General features: G+C 31.7%; 2 protein-coding genes across 7 annotated transcripts; one reads left to right on the forward strand and one right to left on the reverse strand.

The window, feature by feature from the left end:
* Positions 1-935: 935 nt before the first annotated feature.
* LOC130902423 (trehalase-like) lies at positions 936-13,397 on the forward strand. The gene is made up of 6 exons (XM_057814563.1): positions 936-1,030; positions 2,817-3,426; positions 4,160-4,460; positions 7,111-7,397; positions 9,484-9,728; positions 10,272-13,397. Exons 2-6 carry the CDS (start codon positions 2,822-2,824, stop codon positions 10,526-10,528), a joined length of 1,695 nt encoding a protein of 564 aa, XP_057670546.1. The 5' UTR covers positions 936-1,030; positions 2,817-2,821; the 3' UTR covers positions 10,529-13,397.
* On the reverse strand, positions 11,548-19,872 carry LOC130902424 (hexosaminidase D-like). 6 transcript variants are annotated; one of them, XM_057814566.1, is made up of 10 exons: positions 19,197-19,870; positions 18,794-18,994; positions 18,370-18,424; positions 18,107-18,269; positions 16,796-17,016; positions 16,328-16,511; positions 15,519-15,894; positions 15,128-15,280; positions 14,983-15,069; positions 11,548-11,933 (listed from the first exon to the last, which is right to left on the reverse strand). In XM_057814566.1, the coding sequence occupies exons 2-10, from the start codon at positions 18,811-18,813 to the stop codon at positions 11,744-11,746; spliced, it is 1,449 nt and encodes a 482-aa protein (XP_057670549.1). In that variant the 5' UTR covers positions 18,814-18,994; positions 19,197-19,870; the 3' UTR covers positions 11,548-11,743. The 6 variants fall into 6 exon arrangements, with proteins under 6 accessions (XP_057670549.1, XP_057670547.1, XP_057670550.1 ...); XM_057814564.1 differs by having other exon boundaries at positions 11,572-11,948; positions 19,197-19,872; XM_057814567.1 differs by having other exon boundaries at positions 11,666-11,948; positions 18,370-18,440; positions 19,197-19,872.
* Positions 19,873-21,407: the final 1,535 nt, after the last annotated feature.

Here is a 21,407-nt window from a genome sequence, read left to right on the forward strand (position 1 = left end):
ATTAACGAAAAAGTATTGGCTAAGGTTAGGTTGGGTTGAGTTAGTTTAGGTTAGGTTAGGTTCATTGCGTTGCTAGCATCACGTTTTCTTAGCACCGCAAATTTGAGTATTTCGTTACTGTGAATATTACAGAGCACCTGTAATTTTTTAACTTGAAACCTAATTTGTACCTAATTTTGGCATTTTCTAAATAAACGCAACTATAATGACAGATTAGAGCAATAGTACATCGGCGTTGATGTGCAAACTGGGCGAAACATCAACGTCAACGGTTCTGCTCAGATTTCCTTGAAAGGCTAGGAAAATATCTGCTTTAAAAGAGACCCGATTTGAGTCGATGGAAGCGGTAAAGCAAAAAACGGCAGAACTCCCAAAGGCACTCACCAAAGAAGCCTTCCAGTACTACTTAGATCAATGAAAAAAATGTATGGAAAGGTGTTTGGCGAAGGGAGGGGAGTATATTGAAGGGGAGCATTCGAATGTAGAATAATTTTTAGAATCCTACAAACCCTTTTGCGTAACCAGTCTCGTTATTTTATAACCTTACCTCGTAGGTTATTTCTACGATCTGTGTTGCCGGAAATAATATAGATATTATTCTACTCTTCATTATATCCAGTAAATATAGTTCAATAAAGTTGTGTTTATTGCATGAACGTAGAAAAAATTTTTGATATTAGTCCTTTTAGATATTTTGATACTTAGTTATCCAAAATAGCAGACCATGTAACTGAAATACTAAGTTTTAAATATATAAAAACAACTTTTATAAATACATATTGATGGCTGTCAACGGTATTAGAGAAACTATATAAAATTTCTACACCTTTTTCTGTTTCGGGGCTTCTCAAATATTACATGAAAATAACCAAAATTGACATTGATATTCTATTTCTCTCTCTTTCCTATTTCTATATCTCCTATTTCATGTCATGTGAAGGAATTGTCAACAAATGTCGTATTTAAATTTCATCAATAACATCTAAAATAGCATCATGTAAAACATCCCAAAATTCTATTAAAACAAGTAGTAAGTCTTTTAAATGATATTTATTATAATTCAAATATTAATGAAAATATTTCTGATTTCAAAATTATCACCCAATTTTACTTAAAAACAATGTTAAATCACTGTTCAGTTAGTGAAGTGGATAGGAATAGTCGTGCCTATTAACACCTAATTCTCACTGTAATTTCATTCACAGTTTACTCGTGTGAACTCATACATGGAATCGGATTAGAACAGATCTTATCTGTTGAGTAAAGGGTCCACTACACTCTATACTACTCTCGAGGAGGACGTGGTTGGTCTGTGGATCCAGGTTAATTGAATGAGCTAGTAAAGAGACAAACTTCACGTACGGATAGTATGAATGCACACATCCATAAATCAGCTTACTTACTTAGAAAATCTGCAAAGATTTATTGACAAACTTTCTTTAAATATTCGACAAACTCATTTTCTCAACATAACGGCTGCCTATCTCATTATACACAAAAGATTACTGATTGGCTAAACAATCAGTTTGGTGGAAGATGATTTGGGAGAATGAAGTTCACATGCTAGATCCACAGACCTCAGAATAATGGATTTTTTATAGGGAAGAGTAAAACAAATAGTTTATCTAGAACAGAATTCGGTAGTGGAGTATTAAAAAACAGAATAACTCGTTCAATTACTAAAGAAAAAATACAGCTTTTGGTTGATTAGGAAAACAACATTGCGACTCAAATATTTGTCATAAAAATGCATTCACTTCATTATTTGATTACAGCTGGTACTTAGCTTGACATGGAGCTGCACTACTTGCAATTGTTCTATGTAAGAGCTTGCATTTCCCACTTTATCAGTTTTCCAACTTAATTGCATCTTAGATGCAATTCTAGGGAGAAAATTAGTTACATTTCGCTAAACAATCAATGAAACATGAACCAGATCACTGTCCAAATCTATATCTCATAAATGCTGCTGGTGGGCGCCTTTGGAGACAAACAATTCCAAAGAACTACTGAAGGAGTAGATATTTGGAAGCCGAAGAAAAAAGGATTTCCCAATCCGAAGCCGTCTAAATGACCCCCATATCCGCTATGTGATTCATACCATCGAATGAAACAACTCCGCTGCCAAAGAAACCCCCTAGCTCACCGAAAGACGGCCCCTCGCCAGAAAGCCCAAGAGGAAACTTCCCTATCCGACCCTCCGGCTGCTAGCAACAGCATACGAAGACCTCCATACGAACCGGCTCCAGTCACATGGCCGATGATAGGGAATAACGCAGCCGTAGTTGTTTCCGCTCGCCCCCACTAAATTTCAAATAAAAAAATATATATATTCCCAAAACGAGAAGAGCCGTTTTTACTGACACCAGAGCTCTCTTTTCGTTTTCTTCTGGCCAATGGTCGTTCGCTTTTTCTCTTTTCCAGCCAGGACGGCAAACACAACACCACGCAACCTTCACAGCCCTAGCCCTGCAGAGGAACAATTCCTATATCCGGGCCAACTTCCTCCAATAAAAAAATTTTCCTCATCCTACCTATAAATGTTCCAACGAATCTCTCCCTCTCTCTCTAAAAATAAGGATTAATTTTGATTGGTGGCAGACATGATGCGATATTTTGCAAAATCATATTATGTTAGCTTTAGCCATTTGTTGAAATTATTTTGTACTTTGATAATAATAGAAATAATATAAAAGATCGAAAATGTTGGGAATTATCATACTGAAAAAAACATAAATTAAAAAAAGAGATTGGAATGAACAATGTTTTTGATTGAAAGAACTATATGGTATTCATCAAAATATCTTTTATTTCAGAAATTATGAAATTGATTCTATGCTCAGTAACTTTCTTAACTATACTTCAACTTATTTTTGCACAACACAAACAGTCATGTCACAGTCCGGTTTACTGCCAAGGAGATCTTCTTCACGTAGTGCAAACTGCAAAAATATTCAACGATTCAAAAACATTCGTGGATATGGTAATGATTAATCCTGTTAACGAAACTCTACAGAAATTCCAAACTATGATGAATGAAAACGATGACAATCCATCTAGGGATCAGATACAAAAATTCGTTTTCGAAAATTTCAAGTCTATCGGCGAATTGGAAGAATGGTTTCCACGAGATTTTAAAAAAGAACCGAAAATCATTAAAGAAATTCAGGATCCAGTGATACGTGTGTTCGCACAAAATATTATTAATATATGGCCAACTTTAACGAGGAAAGTTTCGTATCATGTTTTCGATCATCCAGAAACTCACTCGTTGATCCCAGTTGAGCATCCTTTCATTATCCCAGGCGGAAGGTTCAAAGAATACTATTATTGGGATTCATATTGGATCTTGAAAGGACTACTCCTTAGTGATATGTTGGAAACAGCGAAGGGCTTAGTTCAAAACTTACTCTCTATGGTTGAAAGGTAAGTATTTCATTGACTTTGTTACTTTCTTTAATGAAAAGTTATAATAAATGTGAACGCTGACTACAAGCTATTTTGTATGAAACGGATGAATGTGTGAAGCTGCCTGTAATATGTTGCTTCTCTTCGGCTTCTCTCGAAATGAATGCTTTGTTGTCGTCATCTCAACAAGAGATTGTGACAAAACGTTTCCCTTGCAGAATGTTTTTTATTTTTGGTGACGAGCCATGAGTCAACATAGTGCTGAATCTGGTGTGTGAAACGGATATGAACGACCAAAAACTTGAGTATCGAAAGAAAAATTTGGTATTCACTCGTCTCATTTGCAAATTATCTGTTAAAATGCTACCGGGATCTTACGTCTTCAATAAACTCTCGAATAGTCAGTGGCGCATTTTAACGAGCAAGTTTCTCTAGTGTTTCTTGATTTTTATTTGCTTTTGAAATCGACGGACGTCCCTAATATTCCTTTTTCTTAATTCGCAAATTTCAGTTTTAAATCACACATAACACTTGTGAAAAGTCTTCGAAGTTACTACATTATTACTATAGAAAGAGTCGTAAGCAAGCAAAATAAAATTTAATGTTAATGCGTTGGTCCTAAATCCATGTTTCATCGACCGGCATTGCTTATATGAACACGATACGGCAGATTTTATTGAAAATACTAACACATATTGAATTTAGAAAAGTTTTTCCTTTAATTGAATATTATTTTCATATTATATTTCAGGTTTGGTTTTATACCCAATGGGGGTAGAATATATTATTTGAATAGATCCCAACCACCACTTTTAAGCCTTATGGTAGCCGATTACGTAAAATTTTCTAAAGACTTTGAGTTCATTAGACAAAATATAAACACTCTAGACAAAGAAATACAGTTTTGGTTAAATAAAAGACTCGCTAAGATAACCAAAGACGGAAAACAGTACGAACTAGCTCATTACGATTCAGAAAGTGATACTCCCAGACCCGAATCATATTTAGAAGATATTGAAACTTGCTTACTATTGAAATCTGAGGAAGAAAGGGTGAGAAATGTGTTTATATTTATTTTGTTCATGGTTATATAAGAATAGACGCGCAAATACTATCAAAACTAAACAGATCTTGTAAGTTAACCAACGATAACTTATAGTTGGAGTTTAAATTATAAGATGGGAAAGAGACATCGTATCTTTGCATTTTTTCTGGCATTTGGAAGTAATATAATAGGGTCGTAATAATAAAGAAACATTTCTTCATTGCACTGTTGTTACATGTTTAGGTCAAGCTTAGAATTAGCATTTGTCAGTTAATTCACACGAGTAGATAATTGTTGACAAGAACATTTCTTAATATTTATTTAATGGACATTCTCATCTGTTGTTGTTGGTTTCTAATCTCATTTTTGTACACCTTGAAAACAGCTTTCTAATACAGAAACGACCATTTAAAATAAATCCCAAACGTTCCCTCTGTATCTTTGAATTCTCTGCTACTTCGTTTTCGGCGACCTCTTTGGGTGATCTGAGTGCAGATCAGCGTCGATGTTAGCACAAGCACGGTCAGTAAATTATTAATTCTTTCCGATAACGTCTATCAAACATTTGCTCCAATAATTCATGGTACCAAGAGAGGAGATAATTTTTTCACGTGTTCAGTTCTACAGTATGGTATGGTTTAAGAGATCACTACGTTCAACCAATTTTCTAACAGTTACCACTTGAAATCATGGATTTGTTTTTAAATTTTTGTTTGCGATAGCGATTGTTCTTTCCAAATTTTTTACTCACGACACCAGTTTGGCAGAAATTCATATGATCCTGCAGTTTTCTCTAATGTTTCCACCGAATATTTGTGAAGTTGCGAAGAAGTGACCTTTTTTAGCACAATTATTAAACATTTTGTGAATTTATACCGTTTATACATATTAGAACATGTTACAAGGTAACATGATGATGAATACTCGTAATGGGATTGTTTCGATTATAATTGAAGCTTTACTAAAAATCTATGTTGTTGTTTGAAACCAAATGTTTAAAACTTCCTTTTGGTGGTTAGAGTCGGCAATAACCTGTTGCAGTTAACAACTAGGATCAACATCTCAGAGAGAACGATATTATTCAACATCTGTAACGTAAATCCTTCTTTTTGGGTCATTGTAAAAGTATAGTATATCTATTCACTATTACGTAGGAGAAGATAGATTAATTGAAGAAAAATTAACTAGTGTCGTCCAAATTATGTATTATATGTTGAAATGCCAAAAATCGCAAGCCCAGTCAAACCCATTCAATTTGCTGCTCATGAGAACTAATCATAGATTATGATACAACGGGAGGCTAAACTTCCGTATCATTCCAGTGACGGATGTTGATAATATTTGGTATGTAATATGGGGTAGGGGTAAGGACTCTAAATATGGAATATATAATTGCTAAAACAACTGATGGTTGAGCTTTGTCAATGTGATTTTTTGACTATTATAATGTACTCTGGGCTTATCAAATCCGTTAATACAATAATAAAAATAAGTATTCTTAGCACGCAAAAGCAAAAATTTATAAAATTAGAATTATAATTATCTTTTAACTTGCAATATCACTTTACACATACATAGCCAAATTGATAAAGGTGCTTGACATTGCGTAACCTTAAGTAGAACACTCAACTTTAAAGTGACCAATCGTGCATACTTCCATAGACGACATTGGTGCAATAACTTTGAAATAGATAGAATTTCCAAGACTTGTTAATTGAAATTAAGGACTTGAATAATTTGTGAGATTGTAAATAATAAGAAACAATTTTTTAGCTTAAGTTGGGTAATGTTAGGTTGGTTCTAGGTGTCAATTCAAGCTCTGAGTTATTCCAAGCAATCTCGGCATGATACGAAGTTCTTACCCAAGGGGAATTAATAATTTTTAAAGTTGATCAAAATATTAACAAACGGAACAACTCGTCAGTTTTTATTTATACTACCAGAAAAATACTATTAAATAATTTGTACCCCCAAAATAGTGAAAAGTATACTTTTGGCATAAAAATGAAGCTTTTACTTGAATCAAGAAGTAAATAGTAAATAGTATTTGAATTTGTACCATCTAAATATGTAAAATTTTCTATTTGCATCCCACTAAAAACCGAAAAAAAATGATTTTTCAAGAGCAGAACAGCTGCTCCAATTGTCGTACTTTATGCGCAAAACAAAACTAACCATGTGTGACTTCAATTTAAAATCAAACCTAATTCTGCTAGGGTAGAAAGGACTAGGTACCCCCCGTTTAACTCGATTAGTTTCCGAAAAACAGTAAACGCGATTCGGGTTAGTTTCTGAACATCGAGATCGGCTTAACCCGATCATAGTTCTGGAACAACCCTATATTCACAACGGTGAAGGCGTATCGGGTTAGTTTCCGAATATTCAGATCGGTTTAGCCCGAACATAGTTCTGGAAAAACCCTTATATTATTTTTTACCTAAGTCAAAAAACAAATTTATTAAAACAAATGGTGGAAATATAAGGTCAGAATCTGTCGAATTTGTTGTAAATTTCATATTACATCTTAAATTTTTCAATTTTTGTTATAATAAATTCGTTTTTAAAAATTTGCCTTTAAAAAACGTTTCATAGGCCAAATAAAATATATATGCAACAGAACCAATATAATTTGTAAATATATGAAAATAATTTTGTAGTATGAATGTTACACGGATTTAAAAGGAGGCGCTGAAAGCGGTTGGGACTTCAGTAGCCGATGGCTTTTTGACAAAAAAGGTTACCCAACGGGAAATCTAACTTATATTAATACAAGAAGGAACATCCCCGCAGATTTGAATGCATTTCTCTACAAAGCGTTCAATGTAATGTACAAATTCAATCTTATATTGCAAAATGACCAAATGGCGAAATTTTATCTTGATTGCATGGAACGTTGGAAATTAGCTATAGAAAATATTCTCTGGAATGAGGAAGATGGCACTTGGTAAATCAACTTCAAGATACTCAATCTTAACTTAAACCGTAAAAAAACCAATTACATTTTTAATTTACACTTTTATTCAATTTCATTTTTTGCTTCTTCATGAGAACTACAATAATTATTGTCACTTGCACCGTAAGGTTAACAATGGTTTAAATCTTAGCATTGGCTTACTTGCGTTTTTTGAATTGCACAGTGTGTTGAACCAAGTTTAAAAGTCTTTAAATTATCATTAAATTATACCCCTAAATCGGGAGCTTAAGCTGATTTAATTTTTAGATAAACAGTTTCTAACCTATAATTCAGGTAATCTTGAGTGTCTCTGTTCTCATAAGTAATAAGACATTATTTTTGGTTTACTGTGTTGGAAGAATTCAAAAAATAGCAACAGTAAAAGTTGCAGAAGACATATTTGAAGATGATCATGATTTTCTAGAGATTGTAGATATATGATTTCACAAGAGAGTGTATATCAGAGCGTACCATTTTACAAAAACAGTAGACTCGTTAATCCAAAAGATATCAGATTAGGTTTGTACCGTATTAATAGAAAATGATACAAGAATACAGAAAAAGTACAAAAGAAGTCGAGGTTTATTTTTAAGTAAAAAGTACATATTACAGACAAAAAGAGTTGTCTCTTTTAAAAAATGACGTTTTAAAAATTCTGTAAAGTGGACTATTCCATTAGAGTAAAGGAACTGTTAATTTTCTTTTGCTTCTTGGCTTGAAACGACACATTCTCTTGAAGCCCCTTTAAAACAACAATATCATTTGCGGAAACATCATTTTCTTGTGCCCACTTTATGGAAGTAGCAAAGGCACCAATTGCAGCATCATGGTTAACTAAATGAACAGCAGATGCTTTATGGCCGTTTTATTCTCGCTAAAGCAGGAACAGATAAGCCCTTCATGGGACCCTAACCCTTCTGTGGTGGCAGCCAATAGAAAAAGTACTGAAAAGGATGGTAGATAGGAACAAAACCAATTATTGGGCCAACCTACTGAGGTAGGTAAAGACTCTCCTAGAAAACTGTAACCAGAGAAGATCTTCTGAATGTAGCAACCTAAGTAAGAACAATCTACGAATACTAACAAGAGTTCTATCGGGGCACTGTCGCATCAACAAACACCTGAGACGCTATGCCTAGCAGGTAATGCGGCGTGCAGATTTTATTGCACAAAGGACGAAAATTCTATCCGCATTCTCTCTAAGTGTGAAACACTAATCAACTCCAGAGCTCTACACCTGGGAGCGCTAGACTTAGAAGACGAAGATCTCTAGCAGTTACAGCCATCCTATATCTAGAATTTTTGAAAGGAATTGTATTAATTGATCAGCTATAAACACTGGGTCCTCCAGTATCGAAACAATAAAGGACACAATAGATCCTTATGGTAGCAGTGTATACGAGACACCAACTCCATATATACATACAAACATTAGGATAGGAATATTCCAATTTGTTTGTAATTATTTATTAAATAATGTGATTGAAGTCTTCAATAGAAATTGGTAAATTAGGTACCAAAAGTTGTAGTTCTTCTTAAAGCTCATAATATTCCATGCCTTTGCTTTCTCCCTCTTGAAATACTACACCTAAAACCAACAGTGTTTCAAAATCTCTTTATTTGGTAGAAATTTTAAATTATTGTTCTTCAGCCAGGATAAATAAATAAGAAATTTAAATAAAATTACACATTATTTTATTATAGCATTACCAACGGGCTTTACTTTTTTATTTTATTTCAAAAATAAGCTAAAATCCTAAGTCTAATGACATCGCATTCGATAGGCAGAGTGTGAGGGTCCATTTCAATCGCCCCTAACTAAGTTGGAACCATTGATGATATTCATACTAAACACACTGTTTACACTACCACTACACCAACACTCAATTACACTGTCTGACATGCGTTTCGATAACTAAGTTATCGTCTTCAGAGTCTGGTAAAATACGCCACTGATCGTAAGAGAACTTTTTTGTAATTTGTTACATTGAATATAATGAGTGTGTATGTAGTTCTCAAAACATCCAATTTTTCCAAAGCTCTTCCTCCATTTTCACTATTAATCACTTAATTTTAGGTACGACTATGACTTGAAACTTGAAAAACAACGAAAATATTATTTCGCAAGCAATTTAACCCCTCTCTGGGCAGGGGCGTTCGATGAAAGTCAAAGATTGGAGAAAGGTCGAAGATCAGTGAAATATTTAAAGAAAATGGGAATTGATCAATACCGAGGAGGTATTCCTACATCACTCTTTCCCACTGGTCAACAATGGGACTTTCCAAACGCTTGGTCACCTTACCAAAATTTAATTATTATAGGTAATACACATACACAAAAAAACTAGCATTTCCCAAAATACATCCCTCAAAGAATGATGCATTCTGGAAATCCCTCCATCTCTCTGCCCATCCTACTTCCATAGGTTTTTTTATGAATAACTTAGTACAGTCTAAAATGAAACCGTAATTTTTTAATGCTCGGTCCCTAAGTAGGTACAAATTAAAGATCATAACATTCATTATGCTTCAAAAAATTAATAATAGATTGCAAAATGACCAAACAATTTAACTGATGAAAAGAAAATACCGCTTTTTCAATTAATAATTTCAACTCTTCAGCTTTATTCAAAATGTTTACAAATATATTTTGAAGCAACAAATATTTACAGAGGAAATATCTGACGCGTTATTTGGTAACCACAATTTCATTTCAATATCCCTCTAGATGGATCTATTTTTTGGAAATAGTATTAAAAAATCAACTACATCAAGACCTAGATATATTTACTGGTGGGTGTGGTTGTAGTTTATCACCAAAAGCTTATTAATCAAACGTGCTCACTAACCAGATATCGTTTGCAGGTTTGGAAAAAAGTGGAGATCCTGAAGCACAAGAATTAGCTGAACACTTGGCTCATATATGGGTTAACTCAAACATTAAAGCTTTTCACGAAAACAAAGTTATGTTTGAAAAATACAGCGCAGAAAGTAGCGGTCATTTTGGTGGAGGTGGTGAATATCATATCCAAGCGGGTTTTGGTTGGAGTAACGGTTGTATTTTGGAACTCATACATCTCTACTTTAGAGCTAAGACAAGAAAATATATTGGGTTCCACTAGAGCATAAAAAACATCATAAAATAATACCTCACATAGAATAATATATATAAATATTTTACGTTCAATTATTTTGACTTAAAATTAACTTCAGTTGGACTCTTTGCAACTTCCATTTACAAAGCAAGTAAAATATTAATACAATAAAAAATTTCAATTCGAGATTCGTCTGCTTTGATTTGGTTCATTAGTGTCCAGAAAGTTCAGTCTTGATTTGTTTGATACCTGAATTGAAGGTGACTGTTACAAAATTGTGGAGGAAAATTTAGTGCTCATTTTACAGTTGTAGCAGTGTGACCTTCAACTATTTTCAGCTGGAGATTTTGTAGCCCGCAAAGCATCGAATTTAAAACTCAAAATAACTGGTTCTCAATCCGGAACTTTTTCTTATCAACCTATTTTAAATTGAAACTGATATTCACAGAAGAAATATCTGGGCTGTTATATGATAACCATAATTTCATCTCAACGTCCCTTTAAATGCATCTATTTGTTTGGGAATAGTATTTCAAACATACTAGATGTATCTACTGGTGGAAGTGGTTGTAGTTTATCACCAAAAGTCAGGATTTGTGGTTCAATTATAAAACAAGCTAAGGTTGTACTCATGCAAAATGTTTTTCTGCTTGCAACCACATGCTATGTACGCTATATCTAACTTGCTAACTGACCTGTGGGTGATTTTTTTATCTGTAACGCCTGCTAACGAATAAAATGGTATAGTGTAGGATCTGTAGCTCTTTTACGGTCAGTATCTTTCTATAACACATTAATTCCTACAACACGTGATAATTCAGATCTAAATATAGCAGTTTAGGTCAAACTATTATTTTATTTATGTCTGGTGTAAAATTTTAAATTGTGATGCTTTATATCTGGATCAAGTATACCAACGTTTCTCTAATGCACCCAAATAATGTTCTGTTATATATTTGAATGAGTACTGTTGATCTTGCTACGAATTTTCTTTCGAAAATAAATTAGAAGTACAAATTTTTATACCAATTAGTAATCACTGCCTATTTTTTTTTAAATAAAATAAATCCTTTACTCTAGAGTCTCCATATCATTTAATCTTTGGCTTTTTATAACCTCGACAGATTTTTGTAGAAAAATATAAAATACATTTCATAACTAATAATGCACTACGAAAATTGAAGTATAAACCATGCATTCAGAATTACTCAGGTACGCTTACGACAGGTGTGTAGTCTTGTTTTAATCAATTGGCTTAGGTTTTGTGGGACATTCTTCATTTTGCAAAAGGCAATATTGATTCAACTTGTAGAGGTTTTCTTTAATTGGATGAATCAAAGTACCATACAATTCCTCAACTGTGTGTTCATAATAAATATCATGTATAGATGAAGTTATAAAATCTTCTAATTTCTCAATTTCGCTTAAGAGCCTGGAAATAAATAAACTACCTTTCAATTTTTAGTTTATGACATCGTAGAAATATGTGATTATACACTCCTCGGCAAATTTATTTAATCATTTCGATTATTTAATCTTAAGGAATATTTGAGAAAACAATCACTTTATGGAATTGATACTCCACAAATATAAAATTAATGTATTTTTTAATCTCATTCATTATTGTAAGAACACGATTTCCAATACTCAAACCAATGAAAATTCTAAATTTATGACTTTTAATTTAACTATTCTATAGGTACACGTATTAATAAATATGGTTTAATTTTTAAAAAATCCTCAATTATGAGAGGCCGGATAAGGACAAGGTTTCAATAATATCGAATATTTGAATACTTTTCAAAACGTGATTAAGAATAATAGTAGACAGAATAAATGACACAATTATATTCATGACTTCATGATAACTAAAGCTGTAATCAATTCTTGTCTAATTTTTATTAAGAAAAGTCATTTTGTTGATATTACATTATGGTAGTACAGTAGTGCCAGAACTAGTCAGTCAATAGCAAAAGGACTTGTATTTATTAAATTAGGAAGGATGCTATTAAATTAAAAATATTATACTCGTGATTATATATTCGTTTATTTAATTAATAAATAATAATTTATTTAATTGCAGCTTGATTATATCTTATATAGTCCACTCATTTTATCTGCGGAAAAATTCCTAGTGAGTTGAATTTTTGTATACACCTTTATTAACGTGTTGTAATGAAGCTATGAAGAAACGACATCGATACAGGCTAAAAAGTTATAAATATGGAGTGTAGAGAAGGAGGAACATCTCTTATGGACGGTACGTTTAAAATATGGTCTGAATTCTGTAGGGATAATACGTGGCGCTGATTGTACTATGGGATTGAGATCTGAAGTTAAACACTTAAACACCCTGTATAAGAAATTATCAAAGTTGTGACTGACGTTTGATTATATTCATGTGAAAAGCTGTGCAATCCTTAATATCTTATTAGATTTTTATTTTTTATTAAGAACTTGATATATTTCTGTACCTGCTTGCATAAGCTAATTACCAATGATATTTTAACAAAACTATAATTATTATATTTGTTGCGGATAGAGTTCAATATTTTATTTCTATGAACCAAAATGTTTTATTTTCAATTATTTTATTATTCTTATTGATATTTTTATATGAGTATAACTATTATATTAGTTGCTAATGAAGTTCAATATTTTATTTTTATGAACCGAAATATTTTTTTTATTATTCTATTATTTTTATTGATCTAATTATATCGCTATAATTATTATATTAGTTACGGATAAAATTCAATATTTTATTTTAATCAACCAAAATGTTTTTTTTATACTATTTCATTATTGTTACATGATTCTACTTTTTTTTCATATTAGAATATATGTATTATCTAAACCAAATAAATAGCTAAATAATATAGTTAATTTAACGAGATTCTGTTTTGTTAATCGTTTCATTATTTTAATACTACTAATTTCATTAACACGGTGCATTATTTAAAGCATTACTATACAGTTATTTTCAAATCAGCGCGTAAAATTCAAGCGAATACCCTCTATTTTCCCATCAAAAATCAGCTCACATTTTTTAACCCAGAGATGTTCCTCCTTCTCTACACTCCATAGTTATAAAGGTCAAAATGTCACGAAAATCAGTTTGTCGCAAATATCTTGCGATCAATGGTTTGGAGGTCAGTTATTATGAAAATATTTCGTTAAATTATCTACAAAAAATCTCTCTTGTATTTTTCTGTAGAATCAAACGTTTTCGGAGTAGAGTGCTGAGAAAGCGACTATATAATGACGATGCACTGGTTTCCTCACGAAATAGAATACAAGGCGCGTTTTTTTACATGGGTTTTCCTCGTACGCGTAATCCATGATATTGCTATTCAAGAATAAATCATTTTTAGTATTTTTTTTTTTCAAATCATTGTCGATATCCTCAATTTCTCTATCAGTAAATTCTAATAAAACTACAAACAATTCAATTGATTACTGCTATATATTTGAGGTGTAAGGATCAAGGAAAAAATAATTTCTCTTATTAGAACAAAGTTCTAAGTTAATTCTTCCTTATTTTGATACTCATGATGAAGGTGATCTCTGTTTCAAAAGTCTCAAAATTTTTGGTCAGATAACTGAGAGATTTAGAAACTTCCATGGTGTTTTTTAAAATCCGTTCTAGTTTTAAAAACTTTTTTAATTCTGTGGATCACCCATGCAACCTCCCTTCTTAAAAGTAAGAAATGGCAGTAAATTAACATATATTCTAAAAAACTCATTTGTTTATCAAGAAATACATGGTAAAATCTAAGTATATATTGCTTAAAAGAGGAACCCTGAGAAAATATATAGGTTAAAAATAACGAAGGAAAGGGGGAATGAAACAAAATTTGAAAATATTCCAAGAGCTTGGGCAATCCTAATACGCAGTTGAGAACATTGCTTTTCATCACTGGTGTTCCCTTCAATTCCAATAATCCAAACTATAGTGTGAACTTCAATATGCCATTTCCTTATTCTATCACAAGGGAAGTAATTATAACAAACCTTTAACTTAGCTCTTGAAATATTAAAGTGTCCTGATTGGTCTCAGTATTTTATGATTCCTCCCCATCTATAATAGATGGGGAGGAATCATAAATTATAATAATTGTAACTTTCTAGGTCTAAGGTTCTAAAAATTATGTGATTATGATACAGAATATTTGTGTAACTTGTACTTGCCAGATACCTCTAAATAATAGGGGTAAGATTCAAAGTTTTAATTAAGCAACGACTTGAGTAAAATGATTTTAAAATGAACCATTTATTTCATTATAGTAAATGTACATTTATCGCACGACTAGAAAAATTATTGTAAAGTTGGATTTTAAAAAAGTAGTTAGAAATATTAGGCAGCAAAGAAAGTCAGTAAAAGAAACCTAAGCTATTTTAATTTAATATTCTAGTGAAATAAATTATATGTTAAATTTGCCAGGGAGTGTAGTAAATTCATAGAAAACAATTTCACTTACGAATTTATTGTACTTTTCATTGAATTGACGTGATAAGGGGTTGTATATTTGGTATTTCTTTGCCAATGATTGAACCATGTGTTGAATCTACAATCGAAATTTTATTAGATACATTGTTGAAGAAATTATTTAATTAAAAATAAACCTTTCACTATCAATTTCTATTTTATATTTCCTGATGAAATGATTCAACCAGTCCATATTGATGTAAAGCTGACTACCAGGAAATTGAGGAACAATTGTAGTATCATCCATATGTATGTTTGGAAGAATGAAACCTAGTGAGGTCATTTCTGACCTAAAAATGATTATATTTAATAAAATGATAGACTTTTATATAAATATAAGATCGAAATAAGCTGTAATTTATAAAAGAAGTGATTTTTGATGCATATTACTATAAAAAAAATCATATCAGAAACAAGATTCCATAGTATTTATTAGTATGTCATTCTTAGGAGTATCATTAATAACTGCAATTTTTTATCATGATCAATAAAAACCAACAGATAAGAAATTGTTCAAAAAATACTTACTGGATAATTTCTGGTGAATATTTTCCGTTTTCCAAAGTTAATAAACAAATACATAAGGATGGTATTCCAGAAGGCAACAATTCACACAAAGTTGCATAATGATCGTACCTAGACCACCCTGTCAGTACCAAACCATGGAAGTTTTTAATTTGATCATTGTACAAAGCCAAACCTCGAATCCAACATTCGTGGTTTTGAATATGATGATAAGGTATAGGCATAATCTGTCGACTACCTGTGGCTCCTTTAAAGGCAGTAGCTCCCCATAGATGAGGAAATACATTACAATATTTGTTCCATAAGTTAGGAGAGAAAAAATCGTCTAAAGTATGATAGTACCAAACCATTGGTTCAACTAATTCTCCTATGTTGTACTCTAGAAAAAAAAATAAGTAGAGTTTATATAATTATTAGTACTGGCATTCTCCTGACTACCAAAAATTAACTTAACAAAAATAGAATAAATAAAAAATTCTGCATTAGGTAATATTATAGATTAGCTGTGAATTTATTAACATTGGTACATGTAATATCATGCATATTTATCACCAATATAAGTAGATTATCAATTTATTTCATATTATTGATTAAATTAGGATATTCACTTGATAATATCCATTAGGTCTGGACGAGCCACAATCAGTGTATAAATTGGGGCCAAATAAAATTTGTGATCGGCAAATACAAGAAAAACCTAATAAAAAATATTTAATACTAATATAACAGAAATCTAAAATGATAAACTTTCAGAATGTGTAAATATTAAAATTCTCATTGAAATGAATATGATCAAAATAACAAAATGATACCTTTTAGAATAGCTTCGTCAATGTTCCTAAACATATCATCCCATAACATAACTTTAGTATTAGGATATCTATTTCTCACATATTGTGCCACAGCAACTACATGATCTAACCATAAAGAATGTTGTTTGTACTTCAATATTTCCATTTTAGCAGTACATTTTTCACACTGACCTAAATGCCATACCTGAAAACAGTATATAATGATATGTAATAATGTTGAATAGTTTATCTTTAAATTTGTATCATCATTAAAGATGATCCATAGCTACATCAAGGGCCTCAAAATTACAACTGTTCATAAAATATGAAATAAAAACCAGAAGTAAAATGAGAAAAACACTTCAGTCATCTAATACAACACCAAATACAAGAGAGAGATCACGGGGGAAGACCCTATGGATTCTATAGAGTGTTCCCCCGTGATCTCTATATAATAAATTTGCTATAGTCAAATTTAAGTATACTTACTTCATCAGCACCTATATGAATATATTCACTATCTGCATGAAACGCTAACATTTGATCAATCATTTCTTTTATTAAGTTCAAGCTATCCTCTTGACTAGGGCATATACAGCTTGGAGATATATTGTATTCTCGTAAATGTTTGAACTTACTGTGTTTTAATACAAATTCCATGTGGCCAAAGGTTTGAATCAAGGGTATTGTCATCAGAGAATGTACTTTGGCTAAAATACAATTCTTTTTATGTTATATTATTTCATAAAACATGGTCTGTACTTGCAAATATGTTTTTCAATGACTTAGATAAAACTTAATATTTCACCCCATGAATATTGAGTACTTTCTATAGGTTATTGGTAACATATTGTGTATATGTGTGTATATAACAAAAATGTAACAATGTAAATTGTACATGATGTTTACCAGCCTTTCAACAAAATTCGGCCCTTACCACACAACTTTCCAATAAAACTTTATATAGATGGTTGAATTATATTATAATATCTCTGTACATATGTAATAATATATTATCCACGAGTGTAGAATGAAGGTTATTGTTTACAAGGTAAATCACTGAGTGAATAAAAAAATAAAAACTCATTATATGAGAGTAGAATACTATACTTTATCCACGACCACTAAATAATTTTGTTGAAGTTTTTTTGTTGTAAAATTTTGTTACATTATTAGAAACACTATTATAGATAATATAGAGTTATTGAAAATTATAATAGTCGTATTATACCTCTAAAATAATCATTACAAAAATCTATGTATTAGTTTTTTGATGAGGCAACTTCTACAGCTTTCCTAATTTCTGGTGGTGTCTCATTTATTTTAATTTTCTATATTCCTTTCAGTTTATTTTTCAACATAATTTGAAATAAAACTTTAAAACACTAAGAAATCTAAGCATACAATAATGTTGACAGGTTTGTGCCAAACTTATATTGTTGCAGAAAGTATTTTCATTCCCATAGATTGTTTCAAAAACCATATTATGTTAAAAAACACATATACATATTCCAGTCTGATCTAGGAAAATTTACTTTTGAAATTTTTTTCATATGTACAGAGTGGAATTGAGAATATTGGGTTGTATTTCACATGCTAAAATTATAAAAACAAAGATTTTTGGCAAAACAATATAATATAGCTAAATGAAGAAAGCATCTGACAACAATGATTAATGATTCATTAATCACTGACGTTTTTGATAAGTATTACTAAGGTCGAACATGCAGACATACAATGGGTTATACAACAATTGTGGATAAAATAATGGATCATGCACCACGGTTATGGAAAAAGTACCTAATTTCATAATTTCTAATGCCTCTTTTGGAATATAATGACCACCACTAGCACTACTTGACCCAAGGCTTCCTATGTCCTGAATGTCTCCAGTGTAGGGAAAACTATCTTCCCATTCTACTAACAACCCTTTGACTCCCAGAGTTGTCAATAAAGGAAAAAACTAAAAGAAGTGATTTATCTTGTTTATTCAAGGTCACCGTGATAAATGGAAAACATTTATTACAAGAATAATTATGATATAAATATTATATAATACTCACTGTTTCTAAGAATGATGGCTTTGGAGGAGCTCCTTTTAAATCTAAATGAACAAATCTAAAACATGTAAACACTAATACTTCATCTAGTTTTTCACAAGTTAATTTGATATTAGTAAGGCAATATTTATGTGGTTTCAACATTCAGACATTGGAAAAAGATGAAGATGTTGCATATGAAATAGCTCCATAGGTGCAATAAATATTGTATACATATATTAGAAAATAAAAATCAAAACAAAATGCAGGATATTTAAAACCTAATTAAATTATTTTCAAATAATTAAATATCTGCAAATACGAAAGCAATAAATTCGACTAGAATAATAAATACAATGGAGGTGACTTTAGAATCCAATTTAATTGAACTGCAATTTGGGATAGTGATCGATCGTATTTATTAAACATTGATTCCTGTAGTATTTACCTTCTTATTTTCTTCGACATACTTAGCGTTCAATAACTAAATTCAAATTGTATTTAGTTATGTACAAACTGTTTGTATTCTTTCCAAAATAACATGCAATAGTTAGGTTATCTACCACTAAGGACGCGAACCATGAACACTAACAGATGTGGTTCATATATGACACTAACCACAGTCTTACATACAACATTGTGTTCTCGTCTAAAATGCATCATTAATTACTAATCAAAATTGCTTTATTGAAGACTTAAAGAAATATCATGAAAACTATAGTCTTTGAAAGCAATATCTCGAATTAATTCATCGATAACACTAGCCTTCGTAATATGTTATCACAGTTTGAAGCAATCATTTTTTAATTTTCAAATAATAAGCAAAATATTAATCATGCCCTGATACGTACCACTTTTCAATATGTTCTTTAGATTCTTTTTTGTTCACAGGTAGCATTGCGTGTATTTTTGAGTTGTAATTGGAATTAAAACCAAGAGTGGGTTTCCCATATTTTCTGTGTCAAGTTTGAATTGGCAAGATATTACTTTGGGAAATAATGAAGATAATAATCTTCGGGAGTCCATGAGGAACAGCCCACATCACACCTGGTTCCAATTCCGAAAAGCCACATTTGATTATTCAAAGAGTTTAATGATATAGTACGTGATTTGGAATCGTCAAAGCAACCGCCAGAACTTTGTGGTTCCCGTCTTAAGGAGTTATTCGATAAAGAAACGAAAATTACAATCTTGTTATCTGTGTTATTACTTAATGGAAATTCAAGACCATCTATATCAGTTGTCCATTTAGTCACAACAGAAGAGTTCTATTTTGAAGATTCTGTTGCTGAAAATACTAAAAATAAATGATGTCCACGTTATAATAACTATCAGGTATTACAGGGGCAATGTCAAATTGCCCTACTACAACCTTAGAGGTGTGACTGAAGCTGCCTTCTCTTCACCTCATAGTATAGAAAAAGGCATTTAGCGACGTCCACAGGCAAATCCATAAAGTAAATTAAAGCCGGGAAATCTGATAGGTCAACTAAGGATTCTAGAGCTAATAAAGCTAGAAAGCCGTAACAAACCAATGGACCAAATGCAGAGCATGTTGGACAAAGTTACTCCATTCAAAGTGGTAATTAACGACCGCCAATAATAGGTCAACAACAATCTTCCGCAAGCTCGAAATGGTACAAATAAGGTTCAAAGCTAGCGCAAAGAGCTGGATTGGGCATTTGTAGACCAACACGCAAGCTCTCCATACCTCTAGAAACATTACTTACCATTTATCAGGTAGAGTTGCTAGCAATAAACAAATGTGGTAAGGAGTGTTTGGATAGAAATCTCTCTAAAAAGCACATATACATTCTCTCAGATAGCCAAGTAGCTTTGAAGATCATAAAAGCTATTGAGTGCACGTCCGAACTAGTATGGGAATATAAGCAAACTCTAATAGCACTAGCTAACAAAAGCAAAGTAACCCTAATGTGGCTTCCAGAAAATAAGGGAGCAGACAGCCTTGTTAAAAAATATCATAGTCCTACTGTGACAGATGAGGACAACTTCAGATTCCTCGAGCAAGTCATGGAAACAGCAGAACATCTACTCTGCAAATGTCCTGCTCATTTCGCTAAGAGGCTCAAGTACCTTGAAACAGTAGTACTAACACCTAGGGAAGTGGGACACAAAAACCTTAAAAGTAGCCTTCTTTGGGAGGAGTATGTATGTATTTTTGAAACAGAACAATAACATGAGAAATATCTTCTAGGTATAGGTGCAGAGTGGCTGAAAAGCCGAAACGACCTCCCAAAAAAATCCACAATCTATAACATAAAAAAATGTATCTACAATATAACTATTTTTGAGGGAATACAAAAAATGAAGACTCGAAATATTTTTAGTAACTTTTAACCAAAAATATTCACATCAATTTACAGGGAATTAATTTTTTGTAATATAAATTTAAGAAAATGAACATAGATTATTGAGTCCACAAAACTGAGAATTTAAACGATAATTTATTTTATTTAAAAAAAAATTGTGATAAAATAAAACATACAAAAGACGTTACCGTTGATACAAAGTAGTTTTTGTGGCGTCTTCAAAGGATAAATAAACCAAAAGCAGACATAGGCCTTGCTCATAGAGCCAAACCTTGAGGCCGAAACTGCAGCACTTATTATGGCGTGCCATTGCAACAAATTACATGAGAGCTGAAATAATGAAAACTAACACAAACCAAAAATGCAGACTGTGTCGGTTATTTAGTAAAATGATCAATCATATTTTAGCAGGCTGTCCCATTTTAGCTATATAAGCATATTTAGAGTGACACAATACCTTTGAAAAACAACTACATTGGAATATATATACGGAATACAACATTAAAGAAGACAATTGGTACCAGTATAACCCGGAACCAATAATAAACACAAAAGAAGTTACAATAATATGAGACACACAAGTACATTCAGACAAAAAGGTACTATCAAACAAACCAGACCTAATAATAAAGGATAAGAAAAGAAGAAGTGTCGTAAGTCAGAGCAGACATTTTACTGATGATGATTGTAGATTTTCAATTCGTTTCGATACTTTTAAATTTTGGTCATTAT

Source organism: Diorhabda carinulata, chromosome X, assembly GCF_026250575.1.
Source record: "Diorhabda carinulata isolate Delta chromosome X, icDioCari1.1, whole genome shotgun sequence".
In the NCBI taxonomy this organism is placed as follows: Eukaryota; Metazoa; Arthropoda; class Insecta; order Coleoptera; family Chrysomelidae; genus Diorhabda; species Diorhabda carinulata.

Excerpts from the sequence above, each read along its gene's own strand:
- LOC130902423 (XM_057814563.1), top strand. The coding sequence starts at position 2,822 with ATGAAATTGATTCTATGCTCAGTAACTTTCTTAACTATACTTCAACTT. Across the intron at positions 4,461-7,110 it reads TGAAATCTGAGGAAGAAAGG|TATGAATGTTACACGGATTT; the intron begins GTGAGAAATGTG and ends ATAATTTTGTAG. Across the intron at positions 7,398-9,483 it reads AATGAGGAAGATGGCACTTG|GTACGACTATGACTTGAAAC; the intron begins GTAAATCAACTT and ends ACTTAATTTTAG.
- LOC130902424 (XM_057814564.1), bottom strand. The coding sequence starts at position 18,813 with ATGTCGAAGAAAATAAGAAG. Across the intron at positions 18,425-18,793 it reads ATGTCGAAGAAAATAAGAAG|ATTTGTTCATTTAGATTTAA; the intron begins GTAAATACTACA and ends TACATGTTTTAG. Across the intron at positions 18,270-18,369 it reads AGCCATCATTCTTAGAAACA|TTTTTTCCTTTATTGACAAC; the intron begins GTGAGTATTATA and ends CACTTCTTTTAG.